Raw genomic sequence first — 20180 nt, 5'->3', positions numbered from 1 at the left:
TTTGGTAGGACAATAAAAACGCTACAATAAGAAAAGGCGTAGTTTGCGATATAGATTATATTCAAAAAACACTACGTGATGGAATCTTAGAGAGTTATAAATACGTTAGAAAAAAAGCGAGTTCTCTTTGGTTCACTCGGTATGCTTGATATTTATGTATCCATGAACCATGTTCGTCGGTGTTATTTTTCTAAGCATTGTTGCCAGTGTTGCTATTGTACATCATATGATTGCGTGATATTGAGTCTGACGTGACGTTATATTTCATATTATAGGTTATATTGGGGTTTGGGGCTGTTATCTCGCAGTCTTAAGTTGCAGAAAATTAAAAAAAATATTAAAGTTACAAATAAAGTAATAATATGATGAGATAATGGCTTCGAAAGCAGTAAAGGTAAGTTTTATACCGAATCATTAAATTTTTGTTACGATTTCGATGGAAACCAGATTTTACGCCTTCAAATTAGCAGCTCCTTATTAGTGTTTGAAATGAGACGAATGCTGAAGCATCAATGAAGCATTGTTATATTTTTTCCTACTTAGAAGTAAATTTATTACTGTGTTTATAATTAATTATATTTTCATGTGCATTCCATAAAATCTTTTCATTTTGTCTTTTTAAGTCTAATTTTCTGTGTAAATGATTTCAAGTCAGTTAAAACCTTGGGCCTCTTCCAAAAACCTGGTCTTTTCGATCGAGGTGTTGGAGCTTTGTTACCTCAAGCCTACAAGAAATTTTATAAAGAATGGAAAGAAACTGAACCCTCTGCTGTTCACTATATCCCAGAAGAAGGCAAATGGAAAAGAGATGAGCTGACAGGCGAAGTGTATGTTTACTTGTGGTCATAGGTTACTTATGACAATAGAAAAACAAAAATTACAGTCGCCCCGTTCAAAACATCCCTATACCACTATTGTACCCCAAAGAGTACAATAACCATATGTGGGGTGGAGAAGCTGTGGTCCAAGGGTTCCAGAAACGGGACCCGAGAAGAAGAAGAGTACCCCATTTCTGGATCCCTGTACTGAAACGTTCAGTTGTCCACAGTGAGGTTTTGGACACATATTTCTCAGTGATAGTCACTAATCGAACAATAAATTTGGTCAACTCAAATTATGGATTTGACCATTACTTACTGAAGGTGAGTGCTTTTATTCTATATTTAATTCCCACAGATCATTGGTGTTAATGAAATATTATTAGATCACAAAGAGATTAGATATAAATAACTGGTTTTGTTAAGAGTCAAATAAAGGTCAGAGTCGATGCAATGTTTTGAATTTGTGCTTATTGAAAAACAAGAAGAAATCTTTTGTTTACTGTTTCTAGACTCCTGCTTGCGATTTGAAGTCCCTGTTGCCGTTGGGGTTAAAAAGGAAAGTATTAAAAGAATTAGAGGCAGGTTGCCCCAAATTGAATGATAGGCCGCAACTGCAAAGAGAGATTTTGCAAAAGTATGGAAAATACTTGGAAGCTGTGAGTTTGTTGACAAACAAAAAATGTTATTTGTAATGTGTTTGTAATTCAGTACACCAGTGAAGAAATCGACTGGTATGGCTACTCCTACACAGAGGCATGCAACAGATTTAAAAAACAAATGGAAGAGCAGCATACGGTAGTTCCCCTGAAACACATTTACCGGACTGAATTAATTGATAAGCTCAGGGCGGCTAGCATTGAAGAAGCTATGGATAAATCTTTGAAATCTAGGTGAGATGCATTTTTCTATTATGCAATTTTTCTAAATTTCATCTTTTCCAGTGAAAGTGGACTAGGAGCTACGTGGCTGAAAAAAATGAATCCTTTTACTAAGAAGAAAACCACATAAGAATCCAAAGAGAATAAAAAAGAAGCATGTAAATGTAGATTTCTTTTTCTTTCTAATTTTTGAAGAATACATTAAATTATGTTTAAAAAAAGTTGTTGGTTTTTTTTTAATAAATGATAAAGATTAATTTTTATAATTTTTTATAATCCAAGGGCGTTTAACTGTACGCAATTGAATTTCCTGGTAAGATAAACTTTATCGTTAACGTTTTTTTGTCAAGTTGCTTATTTTTGGTCATGCAAGGTCATTTTTACAATAAAATTGAAAAATAGACAACACATTTTGTAAAAAGTATATTATAATGAACTTGCAAGGAGAGACTTAACTTTTTTTCTAAAAAGGAGAAAACATGTGCAATCTCACTACATATTTTTTAAAAAAAGCCAATCGTAAGTTTCAGAATCGATTAATTGTTTTTCTACAAAGCAAAAGTCTCCACAACTAATAAATATACATGTGTACATGGGTTTCAAAATATTAATATCATTTGATTTTTTTTTTTAATAATTGGCCCAGAGAATTTTGTTTTTCCTTTCGCATTTATGGTTTATCATTAACAACTGTACTCTTTGTATCTATAAAAAATTTTTACATATTTTTTTCTTAAATAAATAATTCTAGGTTTATTTTGCTGATATGGGTAAGTGCCACTTCAGACTCCAAAGCAATACAATGAGTCGCCAAGTAATATCACTAATTGATCGTGCCAGAATAGTGGTTATAGTGGAAGAAGGGCATTCGCAGAGGCTTGTAGCTGAACATATATATTTATATATGTACATTTTTAATAATTCTATGAAATCTCACTACGGTAATACCCCCAAAAGAAGTTGAACATGCACTTGGAGTTGCTATTTTTTGTTCAACGCTAAGAAGACAAATGGTTCACTCTAGTTTGCGATGTCGTCGATTAATAAGGGTTTCACAGCTACAATATCAACACAGACTTCGTCGATTACAGTGGGTAGAACAGTACATATTCTCACCAGAAAGATTGTGGAATTTTGTTTTTTTTTCTGATGAAACCAGAATTTGTATGGTAAATGGTAGTCACCTAATTCGAGTTTAGATATAGCCAACAAGAGCTGTTCAATTTGCCTACGGTTGTCGTGTACTTCCTTTTGTGAAAGGAAGTATCGTGTTTTGGACTGGTATAATATACGACGAACGCAGCGATTTAATTCATGTTTTTGGGACAATGGCGAGGGGCTGTTGGTGGCAGATTTGACTTCATGGAACATAATACCCATCTTTATCATACCATGACAGTAAATAACTATCTTTAAAATGTGGAAATTACCGTTTACGTTTGCCTGCTTTGTCGGCTGACATAAACCCTATAGAACGTGTTTGGGATATACTTTCCACAGCTGTGAATTCTTGAAAAAATTTTTCCAGAATCATCTAAGAGGTTGTTATTGCTGCTAGATAAAAATTGGAGTATACAATTTCTTAATATCTTATAGCTAATCTTGTACAAAGCATGCAACTACATCTTCAAATTTATATGGATAAGATCGGTGAAAATATAAATGTTTCATTCCTTTTTTTTTAATTTTGAATGAAAGTTTTCGTTTTTGCCTTAAGAATTGTTTTTATTCTTCAAAATTTAATATGGCGATATAAAAATTTTGAAGCTATGTGTATATTTTTTTACCTGATTGGTTGCAGGAAATATTAGATAAGTTTAGAATAGGTGACATATTTGCAGTAGGAGTTAATTTATCGTTTGTTTGGGAAAGACATTGTTTTCAAACAAATTGGAGCGATTTAAAGAAGACTATATATAAAAAGTGAGCATGGAAACGAAAGGACAGATTTTACAAAGATGAGAAAGGTAGAAATAATAAAAATAACATTAATATAGGTGTTAAAAAATAATCATTCACCATTAAGTCTAGGAAATTAGGAACATTGTCGAGAATATTTCTTGACAGAATGGCTGATGTAAATGGGCTGCATTGTAGCGGCAAGAAAATATCAAATCACGAAGATAAATTTCAAAGCAAAAACGTGGAAATTCAAGTAACATCATTGTTTCATTAAAGAATATTATTAATTAAATATGTCTGTAACCCTTTTCGGCTCATGCATATATATATATCCAATTATATTAATTAACGACCCTCCGATTTCCAACCCTGTTAGATACTTAATTGCCATAAAAACACTAGGGGTTACTATGTAGGTATCAGTTATAATTGCTCTAAACTACCTGCCTTTGTTTGTTCGTAAATTCGTGCAGAATGGTCCATGTCTGTATAAACATTTTCTGTGATTCCACTGTATTTTAACGCCAATGTTGCAGGTGTATCCAAAATGCCATCACCTAAATGTGGCCTTCATTTTTGGCTCATTGATGGGCATCACCCCCTGGCAATTCATGTTCCCAGACAATTCCTACCTCCAAAGAATTTACGCTTACTACTCAAATTCCTTGTTAGGTTTTTTTGTTTTCTTCCTAGTTACTTGCTATATTGATGTCTTTATAATATTGACCAAAAAAGAGATGATTATAGCGGACTTGACCGCCAATTTAGGCAGCACGTTGCTTTACAGTGTCATTATTGCCAGACTGTTTATTTTCAAACTTAATCCGTTGTTTGTGGAACTGCTGTGGAACATTATTTACAACGGAAAATCTCTGATGAATGAGGATTCACACGTTGAAGTAAGTCTAGGTATTCTGTAAAAAAATGGCACCTATAAAATGAGAAGTTGGACAGTTGCAGGAAATATCAAAGAAGGTGGCCAAAAGCAACAGGTTTAAAATTATTCTTTATTTATTGAGTATTCTGGCAGCGACAATCATACTGATGACTGGGACACTTTTAACCGGACCTGTAGAAGTGGAGAACGGCAATGAGACTGTTAGGAGTCTATCTGGCCAAGCCTGGCTGCCTTTCGATCAACAAATCAATATAGTCGTAAGTCAGTGACAATGAGAATTTCTTGATAAAATTATGAATATATAAATTCTAACTTTTCAGTCGGCTTCTATTTGGTTCTATATAACATTGATGATAGGTGCGAGTTTCGTCAACTACACCGACATTTTGATGTTAGGTCTAATATTATATCCGATTGAGGAATTAAAATTCATGCAGCATGTTATCAAGAACTTTGATAACTTTAAGCGAAAAAGAGAAATAAGTAATGCTGTCGATAGTTCTCGTTCCACCTTCATTGACATCATGCAGAGGCATCAAGCGATTATTGAGTAAGATTTATAGATAGAGATTGCCGCGTTTGAGACACTGCATCAAATAGATTTGTATCTAATACATCAATCTGAGAATAGCTCGATGTAGTTTTTTTTTTAATTCTGTAGGTATGTGAAAGTATTTAACAGCATTTTGGGATTTATAATGCTTGTCGATTTTCTTCAAAGCTCTTTGCATATTGCTGTGCTGTTGAAACACGTGATATTGGTAAGTTTTTACACCTTCATAAATCATCCAAGATCTTTACTTTCTGAGGGTAGAACAAACAAAATTTGGCGATAGCAATCTCGGAGTCCAGCCACCTCATGGCAATGATAGTAAGGCCTTTTTTCTACTATTACTGCGCCAATGAAGTCACGACTTGTGTAAGTATAGTTTTAGAAAATACCTCTGGGACCATATATTCGATCTACAATTATTTCTAGAGCCACGAATTAATAACCGCGGTATGCGAGAGCAACTGGTACGATCGAAGCAGGTCTGTGCAGATGATGTTACTTTTATTTACTATGAGAGCAAATAAGCCTCTCGTGTATAATATTGGTCCTTTTGGTATTATGACGATGCAGTCTTTTATTAATGTAAGTTGAGTACCATCGCTCAAATCGAGTATTAAAATATTTTATTTTGCAGGTAATGCGAATTGCTTATTCTTACGCCACGTTATTACTCACTTTTTAATATTGTGAAATTTCCCAATTTCGTATTTATGCGAAAACTCCGCCATCGAAGGGTATTATCAGCCGACGAAAATAACACGCTTCTTCAAATAGTTTATGCGAACATTATTAATTTCGGCCCACTTTATCTAGTAAACCACAATGTGAATAATTACATCACAGCCTCACAGTTCGCCTCACTCCGAGCAACAGAAGCCGCATCCCATTTTTTATCTTTATCTAATCGCACGTGGTAAACCACGACGGTTATATATTCTGGGAGAGCTTAACTAAACTTAACTTTGCATTTCGCGATAAATGACAGTAGCACAGTGGAGGCAATTACAAAATTTGATGGTCGAAAAAAATTATCCTTTTGAAAATTTTAATTATTTTGTAAAAGTGATTTTTTCATTCCTATGTGAACTTTCCCTCCTAGATTACGGTTATACTGTTGCTCAGCATGAGGTTGTAAAGAACGAAAGTTCATATTAAAATCTTTCCTGGGTTTTGACACTGACATGCCTGTAGTAAAATTCCTTGCACATGCGGTGAAGTATCACTTTCTGCACTTGTTAAATAAATAACTAGTCCCATTCACGCACGATATAAATCTAAAAATTCCACATCACAAACATGTTGTAACTTGTGTCGTCTTCTGTATACCATCGTTCTCAATTTTCCGTCCTTCCTCATGCCAAAACTGAGCGCAGATGCACCGAATGGTCCCCGTTCTTACCTCTATATAAAGCCGTTTCTCTACTTGACAGTTCTAAGTGCATTCGGAAATTTATGCAGTTAATTTGTTTAAACTATGCCGTATTTGCATCCGAAATTTGGGTCTTAAGTGCAGTTAGACATATGCAATTGTCCATTTATCTAGCCGCAGCTTACAAGGGATAAGTATAACGGATGAATAATAATGTCAACTTTTTTAAAAGTTTGCGGATTTTAAGTTGAAGTATAATATAAATATGTATATAATTTTTTTGTAGAATTTCAAATATATATTTAGGGGAGCAAATGGTGTAAGGGCGCATTTGCTACATTAGGCAAACACCAAGTGTGGCAAATGTAGGTAGTGATAAATTGCGAACAATGTAATAATTCACTTTGATTAAAGTAAAAAAAGATATTGAAGTGTGTAGTTTCGTTGATTGAATGTCACGTTTGTTACATTTTAATTAGCAATTACTAGGATCGTTACAGCTACTGGCGACGTAAATAATTAATTGTTTTGTTGTAATTAATCAGTACGGGAGAAACCCTTTAGAAGGGGTTTGGAAGGTGGAAGAGGAACGCTAATTAAGACAGGTTAATGGACCAAATACATACTGATATATTGAGTTACATATTGTTGCAAAGAACGATAGGTATTCTAAAATAAATAAATTTAAAAAAAATTCTCCAATTTGTCAAGAAACCTGTCAATTATTTATTTGCCTTATACAGAGTGTCTCGTATTAGTAGGCCAATTTGAGAACTGGAGATTTCTTATGCGAAAATAATTAGTTACTCTATGGCATTTTTTTCTTTGGCACTTTATAATCATTACACAGGATGACGAAGTTAATAAAAAAATTTTTTGTTAATACCTGAGGTGTTTATTAACATATTTTATTGAAATTTTGCAGTGATGTATAGTTTGATTAGGCGCACATTTCCTGTGATTTGGGTAAAAAAAATTGGAAATATAATGGAGAAATTAGATGGAGGAATAATGAGGAAAGTGGGGGGTCGTATACATGTTTCCTCCCAATATTTTTTGCACACGTCAATGGTGAATTTGGTTAGTTACTAAAATTAGTTGTTGCTTTATGGCGAGTTTTTCATTCGTTTTTAAAATTTTCATTTAGAGCTTACTTTAGAAGACGTTTCGGTTCATTACCCTCCAAAAGGTGGTTATCATTTTTTATTTATATCGAGAACGTAGTTTTAAAACACACGTACTTGCCATAACTTTCACTTATCAATGTCTTAATTTTTCATTTGAAAAACAATAATTCTCCTGCCAATACCTATATTGTTATGGACAAGTTGTAAAATTTCATCTTCGTCGTGTGGTTAATTAAATAAATAAAAAATGGAAGTCACGTATTGGGAGACAATATGCTGAAATATCTTCTAAAGTAAGATGCAAATCAACATTTTACAAGAAAGGAGAAATCCAGATAAAGGAACGACTAATTTGAATAACTAAACAAATGCACCGTTGGCATGTGAGATGAAGTTGGGGGAAAACGTGGGCACGACCTCTCATTTTCCTCGTTGTTTCTCTAATTTTTTTAACACGTAAATCACAGAAAATGAGCTCCTAATCGAACTATATATCACTGTAAAATTTCAATAAAATATACTAAGAAACGGTACAGTTATTTACAAAAGTATGTTTTTATTAACTTCACACATCCTATGTAATGTGTGTAAATTGTCAAAGAAGAAAATGCCATAAGAAAAGTTTTATATTTTTGCATAAGACATCTCCGGTTAGCGGATTGACCTATTAATAGTAGACATCCGGTATAAATTTTTTGTTTATTGTTTTTAAAAAGGGTTCTTAACATTTACACTAGCCACTTGAAGAATTGCAGTATGGGTTCGAGTAGGCGTTCTCAACAGAAAACGTGCAAGAGCAACTGCGTTCAGAGCGTCGTTTCGCTATTTCAGTATGGCGTCGCACGCTGATATCTATGTATCGTGGCTTTGAGGGATTTTAGAGCGCGCGTTAAGTTTCAAACTTTTGATGGTGATATCTGTGTACTTAAAATTAATCAAAAATTATAGCTGTTAATGAGTTCCTATATGGTTTTATTCGTAAGTAATCTCAATTGTGTTTTTAATTAAATATAAAGATATATGATTATTCTAAAGAGATAAAAAATTGAAATGATTCAATTTTAAGATATTTAAATAAGAACTTATCCAAAGCTCAAATACCCATAGTATTGAAAATTTACTTTTTAATTTTCATTCTCTTCCCAGTGTTGAAATCAAACGAATAAACCGGAGTAATTCAATATGAAACTAAAATGTAGAAGGTCTCTTTGGAGATGGTTGTTATGTTCAGGGAGTTGTCCAATTATTGATATTTGTGAACGTGCTGGGTGCTATTTGGGTATGTTTATGTGATTTGGGGTTTCGAGATACGGCTCAGAGAAAAACAAACGAGCCTCATGTTTAAGAGAGCCCAAAAAAGGTCAAATTTCTTTTGGAAATTAAGTTTTTTATTAGAGAAAAAAAAATACAACTTGGTAGCGAATATTCTTGACAAAATGCTTAACGAATTTTCGATGTTTATTTCTCGTTATTGCCTTAAAAAAGTAATGTTAAACAGGAGTAGTTCAAATAAAAAAGTCCGCGAGAATTCCCGACAGTTTGGTGAATATACACGATATACAAAACAGATTGTTTTTTTATCTTTAGGGACGAATTAGATCGAACAGCTAGCTACTTTATGTGGCAGTGAATTCCCAAAGGAACTGAGAATTAGGCTATGATTTGTTATTGATTACTACATTAATCCTCTGAACTTTAAAATAACAATTAATGTTCAGAAGAGAAATCTGATAAAAATAATAATTACAATGTTAATGTTATGCTGCATATAATTGAATAGGTACAGCAAACATTATTTGCACAAGTGCAAGTCTCGTGAAAGAATCAGATGGGTACATAAAGTAAATAGTACTTTTTGCATGCCTTTTGGTATAATCACCCGTAAACAAGATTATATAACTGAACAGAGTATGAAGTATTGCAGCTTCATTAACCCTGGCCGTTAAAATCAATTAACCTAGCGCCCCGCGATTTATCATAAATTCCTCAAGTTGTTTTGAAACAAAATTCCCAATAAACTTCCTTCAAAATGCTTTAGCTACACATTTATCAAATGTTCCTCGTAGCACTCAAGAAACGTCATGCTGAAGACTTGATGTGACGTCAGAGCGTCCTGAAATATCATATAGTAGGTGGAAAATCTTGTTTACTAGGATTATATTTATGTAAGTACCAAAATAGTATGGTTTTTTTCGAAATTCTTAATTATGGATATTAATTATCGTTAGCTGCCAAATATTGAGTATAGAAAAAAACTGTAGTATAAAAATAATAGCATCATAAGAATTCTTGATAGTTTGGTGAAGTATTTTTTTGATTATACAGGGTGTCCATTTAACAGCCCCTCGAACTCCTAAGAATTGATTTGTGATTTTGTAAAAAGCCAGTTATAGGGATGTGTATGAAGTCAGTTATGTTGAATTTTGAAATTGGTGACAACTTTACAGGGTTTTCCAAGAAGGATGGACGTTATAGAGTGTAATCTTGTTAAATCGAACCATCTTTTTTTTTGTCGTGATAGAATCCTTTCTTGAGTTTGTATCAATTTCTAGAATTTTTTTACATTGGGATGTAAAGACTCGAAGCAATAACGTTTTAAAATAAATTTTAGACATTTGCAGTGTCTCATAAGAAAATTAATATCGCAGTTAGCTTAAATTAGATTTTGATAATTTTAGGACTTATTCTCGTATAACATCACCTTAGCCGGCACGAATACTCATTTAGCTAAAAATACGTACAGAGCGTTCACAATAGCAACTTGAATTTTCATATTTTCAATTTCAATTTTCTGGATTTTTAAAAAATACTTTAGAATGTTTTTTATGCAGTAAGAAGAAAGAAAATTCTATTATTTTCATTTGGTATATAATAATGTCATATTTATATTAAATGTTAATGTAATTATTAATCATTTCTTGAAAGCTTGTATTCCATCCAGGTTTTCCTGAAATTATTAATAGTTCCATCAACATTTAATATCAATATGATATTATTTTATGTTAAGATGAGGAAAATCGAGTTTTCGTTTGCATGTGTTATAAAAAAAACATATCATTCTATGTGAAATCATCAAGAAATTTGAAGTAGAAACGGTGAAAATTAAAGTTGTTATTGCGATTACCCTGTGGTATTTTTGGCTAAACGAATATTGCCTGTTAAAGTGATCTTACATGACAATTTTTCCTAAAATGATCAAAATTTAACTTAATTACTGCGAATATACTGTGAAAAATAAACTGCAATATTAATTTACTTTGAGGTACTAAAAATGTCTATAATTTCATAGCTTTGAGTCACTGCGCCTTAGGATGAAAAAAGTCTAGAAACTAACAGAGGCCTTAAAGAGAATTCTATCACGTTAATAAAATGTAGGTGGTCTCATTAAAAAAAATTACATTTTGTGACGCTTCGCCTTTTTGGGACACCCTATAGGGTGGTGACTAATTTTAAAATTTTCCTATATAGACTCATATGCCCTAGTTGTCTAATAAAAAATGAGCAAAACTATAACTCAGTTATTTATGTTTTGAATTTGATAAACTATAACCCTAATAAAGTAAAATTGTGCAGACTTCTAAATAGGGACAAAGATGATTTTTTTTAACTGAACTTAATTTCAGATGTCGACTTCAGAATTTTAAATAGAATTCCGTATTTTTTTTACATTTTTTGATACAAACTATTTTTCTGGATTTGATGATGTATGACAAGTTAATATTAAAACAATTTTTAACCGAAAAACATTGGAAAACTTGAACAGTATGAGTTATGTAGCCATCTGTATCATTCTGGGGCAATCTGTGTTATCCTGTGGTCATCTGCATTTCATCCCATTTTGCCCCATTGTTTTATTCTGTGGGAAGATGCCTGATGCCCCGGACAAGTAGAGCCCATTAGGACCCAGCGAGAAGGGACAAGATAAAACCGCCGGCTCATTCACCGGACCTTTCTCCGCTGGATTGTTGGTTATGGGGCTACCTTCAAGATAAAGTTTACATATTTTTTTTGTATGCATTAATATATGCAATTATAAATGCTTGCCAGGGAATTTCACTAATTGCTATTTATAAATGCTACGCATGGTGTAATCAGAGAATGTCAATTATGTGTACAACATGATGGTAGTCAATTTGAGCAATATTTTTAGAAATATTGTTTTGTGAAAACTACTGAGAGTTACTTTGTGATGTGCAGAAGAAAAATTCTATTTGCAATACTCAAGACAATGTATGTGTTAGTACTTAGACAAAAAAGTTTTCAACTTTTTAAATAGAAATTTTTTATCACATCAACTTGTTATATGTACATCATCCAATTCAGAAAAATACTTTTTATCAAAATGTGCGAATAAAACGGAGTTCTATTTACAATTCTGAACTTGATACGTGAAGCAGAAGAAGTTGAGGAAAAAAATGAACTTTGACGTTATTTAATAGTCTGAAAAATGTAATTTTATTTGGCTTCTAATTCATTATAATCTGTTCATAAATAACTAAACCGTAGCTTCGTTCGTTTTTTTTAGATCCCCTATACGGGGTATTTCTCAATGTATGATAAAAAATGAAATGGGTGAATCATGAGCGTATTTTAAGATAAAAACTCCATATTAAGGCATGTCGTAAATTGTTTCCATTTTGATTTATAGAGTGTTAAAGTTTCATTTCTTTTTATTTTCATTAATCGCTCTGTTATTTGTAGAGATAATTAACTTAAAAATGGTATTAACAATTATTTTACCATTACAAACAAACTGAAATATCAATTATTTACGTTACTTTTTTCGTAGTCGCTTTCTATATTTCACCTGATAAATTTTTTAGGACGTTTTAAGATTTTATTCATTAACTTCTTTTAACCCCTTATGTTTTTCATTAAATTTTTGCCTCTTTAGTTTTTTTATTAGGAACAATTTTTAAGAGATGTTTGCAAAAATATTTAACCATGTTCGCTCCGATTGACCTAAGAATGTAATAAAACAGTAAATGAAAATGGAAGCAATGTAGGACATTCTTCGTAGATGAAGTTTTTATCTTGAAATAAGATCACGATTCACTCATCTAATATTTTACTCTCCATTAAGAAACGCCGTGTATATATCATTTGAAAGGGACTTAAAAGAATTCATTTTGAAAAAATAGTGAGTGTCCCATAAAAAGTTGAGTCTGAGGCTTGAAATATGAAAAGTTTTGATATTTTTTTTACCCTATATAAAATGTCTAGAAAATTATAAATATGCTTTAGAAGAATGATTCTTTGGCTTTCACTGGACAAGTTTTCATACGATTCAATTAATACTATGTGAATTTATTGAGAATAAAAAAAATTTTTTTTTGATTTTTACTTTAAATTGAATTAACTCAAAAACTATTAAACCTATTTCTTATTTTGCAATAACGAAACATTTTTATACAGGGTGTATCGGAATTGTTCTGCCAACTGTTTGCTGTACGTTCCTATGACCGAAATAAGAATTAATTTTATATAAATAAATATGTAATTGCCTATTAGTTTCGAGATAGATGATGATAAAGATTAAGAAAAAAAAGCTTTTATTTTTTAACTTGCAAACAGCTTCAAATTTGTTAACCAAATATTGTACATGAGTTTAGTATATATCGGTAGATATAATTACAAACATGATCGGTTTCAATTATTCACCAGTGGCAAAGATATGGATGTTATGTGTCCTTTTTAGATATAAAAAAATGTAGCACTCAGTATATTATTTTGTTTAAAGTAGTCCATCATATGCACCAATGTGTTCAGCAAATTTTGGCTCTTCTTAGTTTATGGCATTTAAACAAGTTTGGTCATAAAAAAAAATAAAAATTAATAAAACCGATTTATGATTGTAAACTTGAAATGGTGGTGTCCTTACCTCCGTCACTGGCTGATTTACAAAAGGTAGTAGTTTTTTGGATTTGTACCCGCCATATACTGAACTTTTGTTCAAATTTTGCATCTAATTATAATAATAAATAAATATCTCAAGAGTTTATGGAATGAAAAAATTTTAAACCTCGATTTTTTACTTGGGTTGCCCAAATGCACTTAATAAATTGGTTTTATTAACTTTAACGTTTTTTTTTAAAGCTAAACTACTTGAGATACAACAAACTAAGAAGAGACAAAAAATTTTTGAACACTAGCGCATATGAGGGACTACTTTAAACCAAATATTATATTGGGTGTTACAATTTTTTATGACTAAAAAGGAAGCATGATACTTATATCTCCGTCACTAGCGAATGGCTAAAGCTGATAATTTTTTGAATTTGGAAAGTCACGTACGAAAGGCCGTGTGAGGTTAAGGGGTCAATTCGGTCCCCACGGGCGATCGATTTGAAATTTTTACCAATTGTTTCTATCATTCAAAGGACTTATCACATAAAATTTCAACTTCCTAAGTCTCACCCTTTAAGAGTAGGATGGGGTTGAGAGTGAAAACTTTAAAACGCTATATCTCGGGAACTATTCATCGTACAGCGTGGGGCAAAATGGTGTGTCCTTTAGTAAGCACCTTCTAATTTTCATATACTTGCAGATTTATCGGTTGATGCCAAAGGGCCGAAATCTAAAAAAAAAACTTAGGTGGTTTTAGAGGAGTTTGCATTTTGGTACACTAACCATTTTTGCACACTGTGTAGAGGACCTCTCGAAGTATCTACCCACGTTGAATCAGATTTGTACCTTTGGCTAAAAAATGAAACCTTTTTTTCTCAAACTCTAACACCCTGCATCTCGCAATTACAGGGCAATTAGACATTTATTTACATAAACTTTATTTCTTACTTTGGTTACAAGAACCTACAGTAAGCAGTTGGTAGAAAAAATCTGATACACCCTGTAGTTACGAGCACAATTAGCATCAGTAACAAAATATAGGGTATTCCATTAAAAAAATGTATTTTTATCTTGCCACGGTTTCCTGTACCGTCCTATGGTTCAAAAATACAAAAAAATGTAAATTTATGGAAAACTGAAAAATTTTATATTAAACTTTCTTCTGAATCTTACAGCTATCGAACTAAGTTAGAGGATGTTGTTCCGCATTTCCATAATTGTTTTTTTTTCGTATTGCAAATAAACTCAATGGAACCCGAAGGGCTGTTGAATGGACACCCTGTACACACAAGAACAGTTGGTCTTCAGGCTAACTTCGAGAAAGATAACGCGAATGCCGACAAAATCGTAAAACTCGTTAAATCACACTGATTTAGAAAAAGAATTTTATAACATTTGCCGAAAACGTGTTTTAAATATTCCGCGTACGGGGGAATCTTGTTAGATTGTTGAAAACGAATTAGTGCCATTCCAATACGTATTTTAGTCTTGGAAATGTAAAAAAAGGCTGACGTTCCGACAGCAAGAATGCTGGCAAATTTGCTGATTGAATTCCCTCAAAATTAGTCTGGAGGGGAACAAATGGAATCTACGACAAAAATATAATGTCTAATCAAAAGGCAATTTGTATCTGAGCAGTTGGTACAGCTATTAAACAAAAAGTTTTTATAGGCACAACAACCGTGCAAAAACTGCCAAAAAATTCAATTATGCTGACTCCTGTAGATTCCAGTGAAAAATGTGACTATTAATAGCTCTAAGCATTTTTTTGGAGAAATGCTTTCAATTTGCCTTTGTGCCCGACCCTCAAGGAACGGGGGTTGCTGTAGAAATTAGTGAACCCGACATCTCTTTTGAGATAAACTAATGAGGCACTTTGGCACTGGGGACGATTCCTGGCTATTTATATCGAAAAAGTAATCTTTTGTCGGAGTTCTAATGCAGTGATAATGTATTTGCGCATTAAATTTGAACCCTTCTAGTTATAGGGACCAGTGAAACTTTCTCTTCATATTTCGACATGTTTTGTATGTGCTCTCCATTGTGATTGCGTATTTATTAAATTCTTGGGCCGCAGTCGAGCTGACAAAACACAATCCGCGAATATTTGTTCGCCTCGTGTCAGCCTCGTAATAAGTTTTCTTTTCAAAGTGGAACTCAACATTTGGGAATATTGAAAGCTGCTTGGTCTCATTTTAGAGCATTCGCAGATTGAGTTGTGTGGGGGCTTAAGACATCTTATCAGCCATATCTGATTGATTATTTAAGTCTGACACTCGCGTGTGAATTCCAACATTGGGGGCTTGGTGTAGATGAATATCAATGTAACTAGTTATCGATTTAAAGTTTACTTCCTTCACACGCACTCACTCTCGGATTAGATAAAAATTCAATTTCATTCCGGTTTCGTTACGGTGAATTGGCTACTTTCCCTGAAGGTACTTTAATCGGATTTCTCCTCTTTTTAACGAGGTTAAATAATTTAGCATTTTCCTCGTAAACATTTGTCTCTCGAACATGCCTCACATCCCCTAGGGGAGGACGCCTACGCATCTTTCAAAAGAAATTGTTTCAAGCATGAAATCGATTCAGAAAGTGGATGGTGAAAGGGACTTGAAACCATGTTTTGAAATGACCCTGTGCGAACGATCAACAGTGATAGGAATGCCTGATGCTGTCTGAACCCCAAACGAAATCTGTTTTGGTGTGATTATTTTTTAATTTTTTAGGGCTTAAACCCGCCACATCCGTAAAGCAGTAATTTGTTTGCAGAGTGGGTAAGAGCTGTTGCCAACTTTACTTTTTTGGCTTATTGCGTTTTCTTAAAATTCATTTCCTACAGAGTGTTATGGAAATAATTTCCGTAGATTTAGCCAAGTTAACCGAAGAACACCATTTTGATCAAAAAAGTTCCTTAGAGCAGGGATTCAAACTCTAATAGGTTTTTTTTTAAATTTAAAGTCGATAACTGAAAGGTTTAAAATTTTAATTGAATGTTGAAAAACGTACTTGAAAGATGTTCGTTGTTTGACAGGTAAAAAAAGTTAAATTTATTCATCAATAATATTGCTAAGAGCAATTTAAAACTTAATTAATAACTAATAATACAATTCATCCGTAAAAGCAAATTTAAGCGGCAACGCTGCACTCATGCCTGAAAACCTGACCCTTCAAAGGGTCGCCTAAGTTAACTTTGCGGCTAAAGCGATAACACACTGGATCCGCAGTTAACAAGTATTGGACTCGAAAAACCCGTGTAAAAAGACATACTTAGGCTACTTAGGAACGTATCAAAATGAAATAAACATAAAGCGACGTTGCCAATTCTCAAAAGATGTTTTTTGATGTTTTTTGGGGAAATGGTATAGTTGTATTTCCGACACCCGGTATAAAAAACTCTTACATATGTTCAAAATAATGTCATTAATGATTTGTTATATTTGCAAAAGTTATTTTCTAACGGCTTGTATTTCGTGATGGAATTGTATAAGAAGCGATATTTACAGTGGATAAAAAAATATTCGTACGCCACGTTTTTCTTAAATGGTAAATATACAGGGTGCACCCCATTCCTAAATAGGGCCCGTAACTTCAGGACACAACTTCTTACGGCAAAGTTTCCATAAACATGTGGCCGGAAATTCTTAGATTTCGAAAATACAAAATATTGAATATAAAAACTATATCGTGCAGCTCTAAACTGTTCCCTTCCCAGACTTTCTAACATTTTTTTTTAAATTCAGACGCAGTATTAAATAGGTGAAAAAACACTAATTTATGCCATTCGTTTATTTCTGTTTATGTTCCTTACATCACTAATAACACAAAATGGACAATAAAAAATTTTTTAACATGTACCAAGTGACATCTCAAATTAAAGGTCTTTCAAAATTATGTTCGATGACGTGGTGCGATTCAAAAAATATCGATTCGCTTTTGGGAAAAACAGGCAGAAATTTGGTAAAAAATGGAATTCAAACTCAATTAAATAGTAGGTAAACAATGAAAAAATGTGTTTGTTGAGAAGAATTTGGTTTGTTTTTTATTTGGTGCTTACAAACAGTTTTTGGTTATTTTTATTAATCTTTTTGTTCTTTTTTCTTTAAGCAAAGACTGTTTGTGAACACAAGATCGAAAACGTATCAATTTTATTTATCAACAAACAAGTTTTTTCCCTGTTCACGTAATATTGAACTGAGTTTATATTGCATTTTTTACTTACTTTATACCTATTTTTCTGAAAATATATTATAATTTATATATTTTGAATGGCAATACACTATTGATTGTATAATAGTTTTGAAAGACCTCCAATATGAGGTGTCATTTTATCTATGTTACGATTTAAAAAATCGGTTATTTTGCACTACCTCTGGCGTAGCCAATGTTTAAAAAATAAATATCAAAAGTTGGTATTTTTTGACGCATTTAATGCTGCTTTTGAATTTTTAAATAAGAATTTATTAAAAAGTTAACAGGAGGGAGAAGAGGACAATTTAGAGCCGCACAGTATATTGTTTTATTTGAAACAAACTTGGAATATTCAATGAGAGGTATTAGGTCGTGTAGTATGAAATGAGTAGAATTGAATTGAAATTTTAGTCATTTTTTTTTCATATGAAATGTTTTTATTGTCAATCGAAATATGCACCACCATTATCAATACGCTTCTGCCATTTAACGGGAAGTTCATTGATTGCTGTAAAAGCCTGCAGGCCGGGAGTCGATAAACTCGTGGAAGGCAGCTCGGACAGCCTCGTCGGAGTTGAATGTTTTCCCTACCAAGAAGTTATCCAAATTTTGAAAGAAGTGGTAATCAGTGGGTGCTAAGTCGGGTGAATACGGTAGATGACGAAGAGTTTCCAATTCCAACTCTTGTAGCTTGGCCGAGGTGACTTGTGCGGTGTGTGGCCGAGCGTTGTCGTGCATCAATAGCGGTACGCTTCGATTGACTAATTTTGGCTGCTTAACCGTCAGTTGCCTCGTCATTTCGGTCAGTTGTCGGCAGTAGACATCAGCTGTAATCGATTTACCAGATTTCACGAAGCTGTGATGGATGACACCTGCGTTGGACCACCAAACGGACACCATAAGCTTCTTTTGATGAAGATTTTTTTTCGCACAATGTTTTGGTAGTTCATCTTGATCCAACCACTGCGATGAACGTCTGGTATTATCATATAGGATCCATTTCTCATCACAAGTAACAATCCAATTCAAAAATGGATCGTTATTATACCGGCACAACAAAGAAACACAAGCTTCGAGACGTTGTTCTTTCTGTATGTCGCTCAACTCATGCGGTACCCACTTGTCCAGCTTCTTCACCTCACCAATTTCAGCCAAATGAGTCAATATTGTTTTTTTGGTTATACTGAATGTTAACGAAAATTCGAACGCACTTTGACGTGGATTCGCTTCCACCACGGCTTTCAGATGATCGTTATCCACTTGAGTTTCAGGTCGTCCACGTGGTTCATTTGTTAGGTCAAAATTGCCAGAACGAAATTTCATGAACCAATGAGATACTGTTTGCTGTGAAGTGACTTCAGTACCAAACACATCATTAATATTGCGAGCCGTCTGAGCTGTTGTGGTTCCACGGTGGAAGTCACATTTCATTAACACACGAATTTCACTATTTTGCATGGCTGCACAAAAATTTTTATAAAAATAAAGTTTTCAATAATTTTTAACACTTTAAACTCTGATCAAAAGAGGAAGAATGTGCATTTTCCACATAAAAAAGTCAAGTCCAAATATAGATTTAGAGTGAAGTTATTCGCAGTTGAATGTGGCATTTCGAGAATCTACTCATTTCATACTACACGACCTAATACTTAAATTTTGCAGTTATTGTACGTTAGTAAATAGCTGCATTTTTCATATAGTCAATTTTTATCTGCCACCAGTGGTGTGGTTTTGGCGTCAGTCAGTTAACGTTTTCATCATAAAATGTAGAACTCCAATAGATTTTTTAACATTTTTATTATTTTCGGGCTCTTCCAACATTTCACGAAAAAAAAAACTCGAAATTTTTTTGCCTAATGCCAACTTTTTCTTAGAAAAATGACTGGCGACTACAAACAACAATCATAGCAATAATCAATTTCAATACAAAATCCAAGCAGATATTGAAAATGGTCACCTTCTACTAAAATGCACATTTCATCATTGATCGCCTCACTCCTTCAAAAATCCCTGAAGGATTTTGCATTACATCGCAACTTTGAATCATTCAATTTTATAACTCTTTTCCATCTAGTGCAGGTGCTTCACACACAAAAGTGACAAGGATTTATTATCGAGACTGCAAACTGACCAAATCTGGGGACTTGCGTGTCCAATCGAGCGATTAAGAAAGATACTGACAGGGAATAGAGCTGAAACGGGCTGGGGCACCATCGTGCATAAACCAGAAGTTAGCTCTTGGCTGTATGGGGTATATCTTCTCAGAAAATGCTTAGATCTTTGGCTGGAATCTGCCTACACGAGTCTCCAGTTGATCGAACTCGTAAAAAGTATGGTTTAATAAGATAATATCGAATAAGTCCTATCCATACATTTAGGAAAAACGATTGCTGGAAACGACCTTCTCTTATTGCTTGCATATTATCGCGCATCCAAAAATTTTCATTGTGAAAATTAGTAATTGCTTCTCACGAAAAACTTGCCTCGTCAGTAAACAAAATGTTCAAGAAAAAATTGTTATTATGCGCCACTGTGTAGAGTAACCACCTATTAAAATTTAGACTTAGCTGAAAATCACAGGGCAGCAGAGCTTC

At 33.2% G+C, this 20180-nt stretch overlaps 3 protein-coding genes across 4 annotated transcripts in view; all 3 read left to right on the top strand.

Annotated features, from left to right (window-relative positions):
- The first annotated feature begins 136 nt into the window (after positions 1-136).
- On the top strand, positions 137-1918 carry mRpL28 (mitochondrial ribosomal protein L28). Its single transcript, XM_066290791.1, has 6 exons — positions 137-394; positions 652-827; positions 884-1142; positions 1331-1477; positions 1530-1711; positions 1763-1918. The coding sequence occupies exons 1-6, from the start codon at positions 374-376 to the stop codon at positions 1827-1829; spliced, it is 852 nt and encodes a 283-aa protein (XP_066146888.1). The 5' UTR covers positions 137-373; the 3' UTR covers positions 1830-1918.
- A 556-nt stretch (positions 1919-2474) lies between these two features.
- LOC136343592 (odorant receptor 30a-like) lies at positions 2475-7127 on the top strand. Its single transcript, XM_066290405.1, has 7 exons — positions 2475-4500; positions 4556-4756; positions 4820-5049; positions 5161-5260; positions 5314-5418; positions 5479-5634; positions 5687-7127. The coding sequence occupies exons 1-7, from the start codon at positions 4129-4131 to the stop codon at positions 5732-5734; spliced, it is 1212 nt and encodes a 403-aa protein (XP_066146502.1). The 5' UTR covers positions 2475-4128; the 3' UTR covers positions 5735-7127.
- Positions 7128-7266: 139 nt separating this feature from the next.
- LOC136343808 (cholecystokinin receptor-like) overlaps positions 7267-20180 on the top strand; it is a 414493-nt gene continuing 401579 nt past the window's right edge. For both annotated transcript variants that reach the window (XM_066290784.1, XM_066290782.1), the window contains exon 1: positions 7267-8526. The gene's annotated coding sequence lies outside the window, so the exon portion shown is untranslated. The remainder of the gene's footprint in view (positions 8527-20180) is intronic.

This window comes from Euwallacea fornicatus, chromosome 15 (assembly GCF_040115645.1).
Source record: "Euwallacea fornicatus isolate EFF26 chromosome 15, ASM4011564v1, whole genome shotgun sequence".
NCBI classification, from domain to species: domain Eukaryota; kingdom Metazoa; phylum Arthropoda; class Insecta; order Coleoptera; family Curculionidae; genus Euwallacea; species Euwallacea fornicatus.
This window is presented reverse-complemented; position numbering and strand designations above follow the sequence as displayed.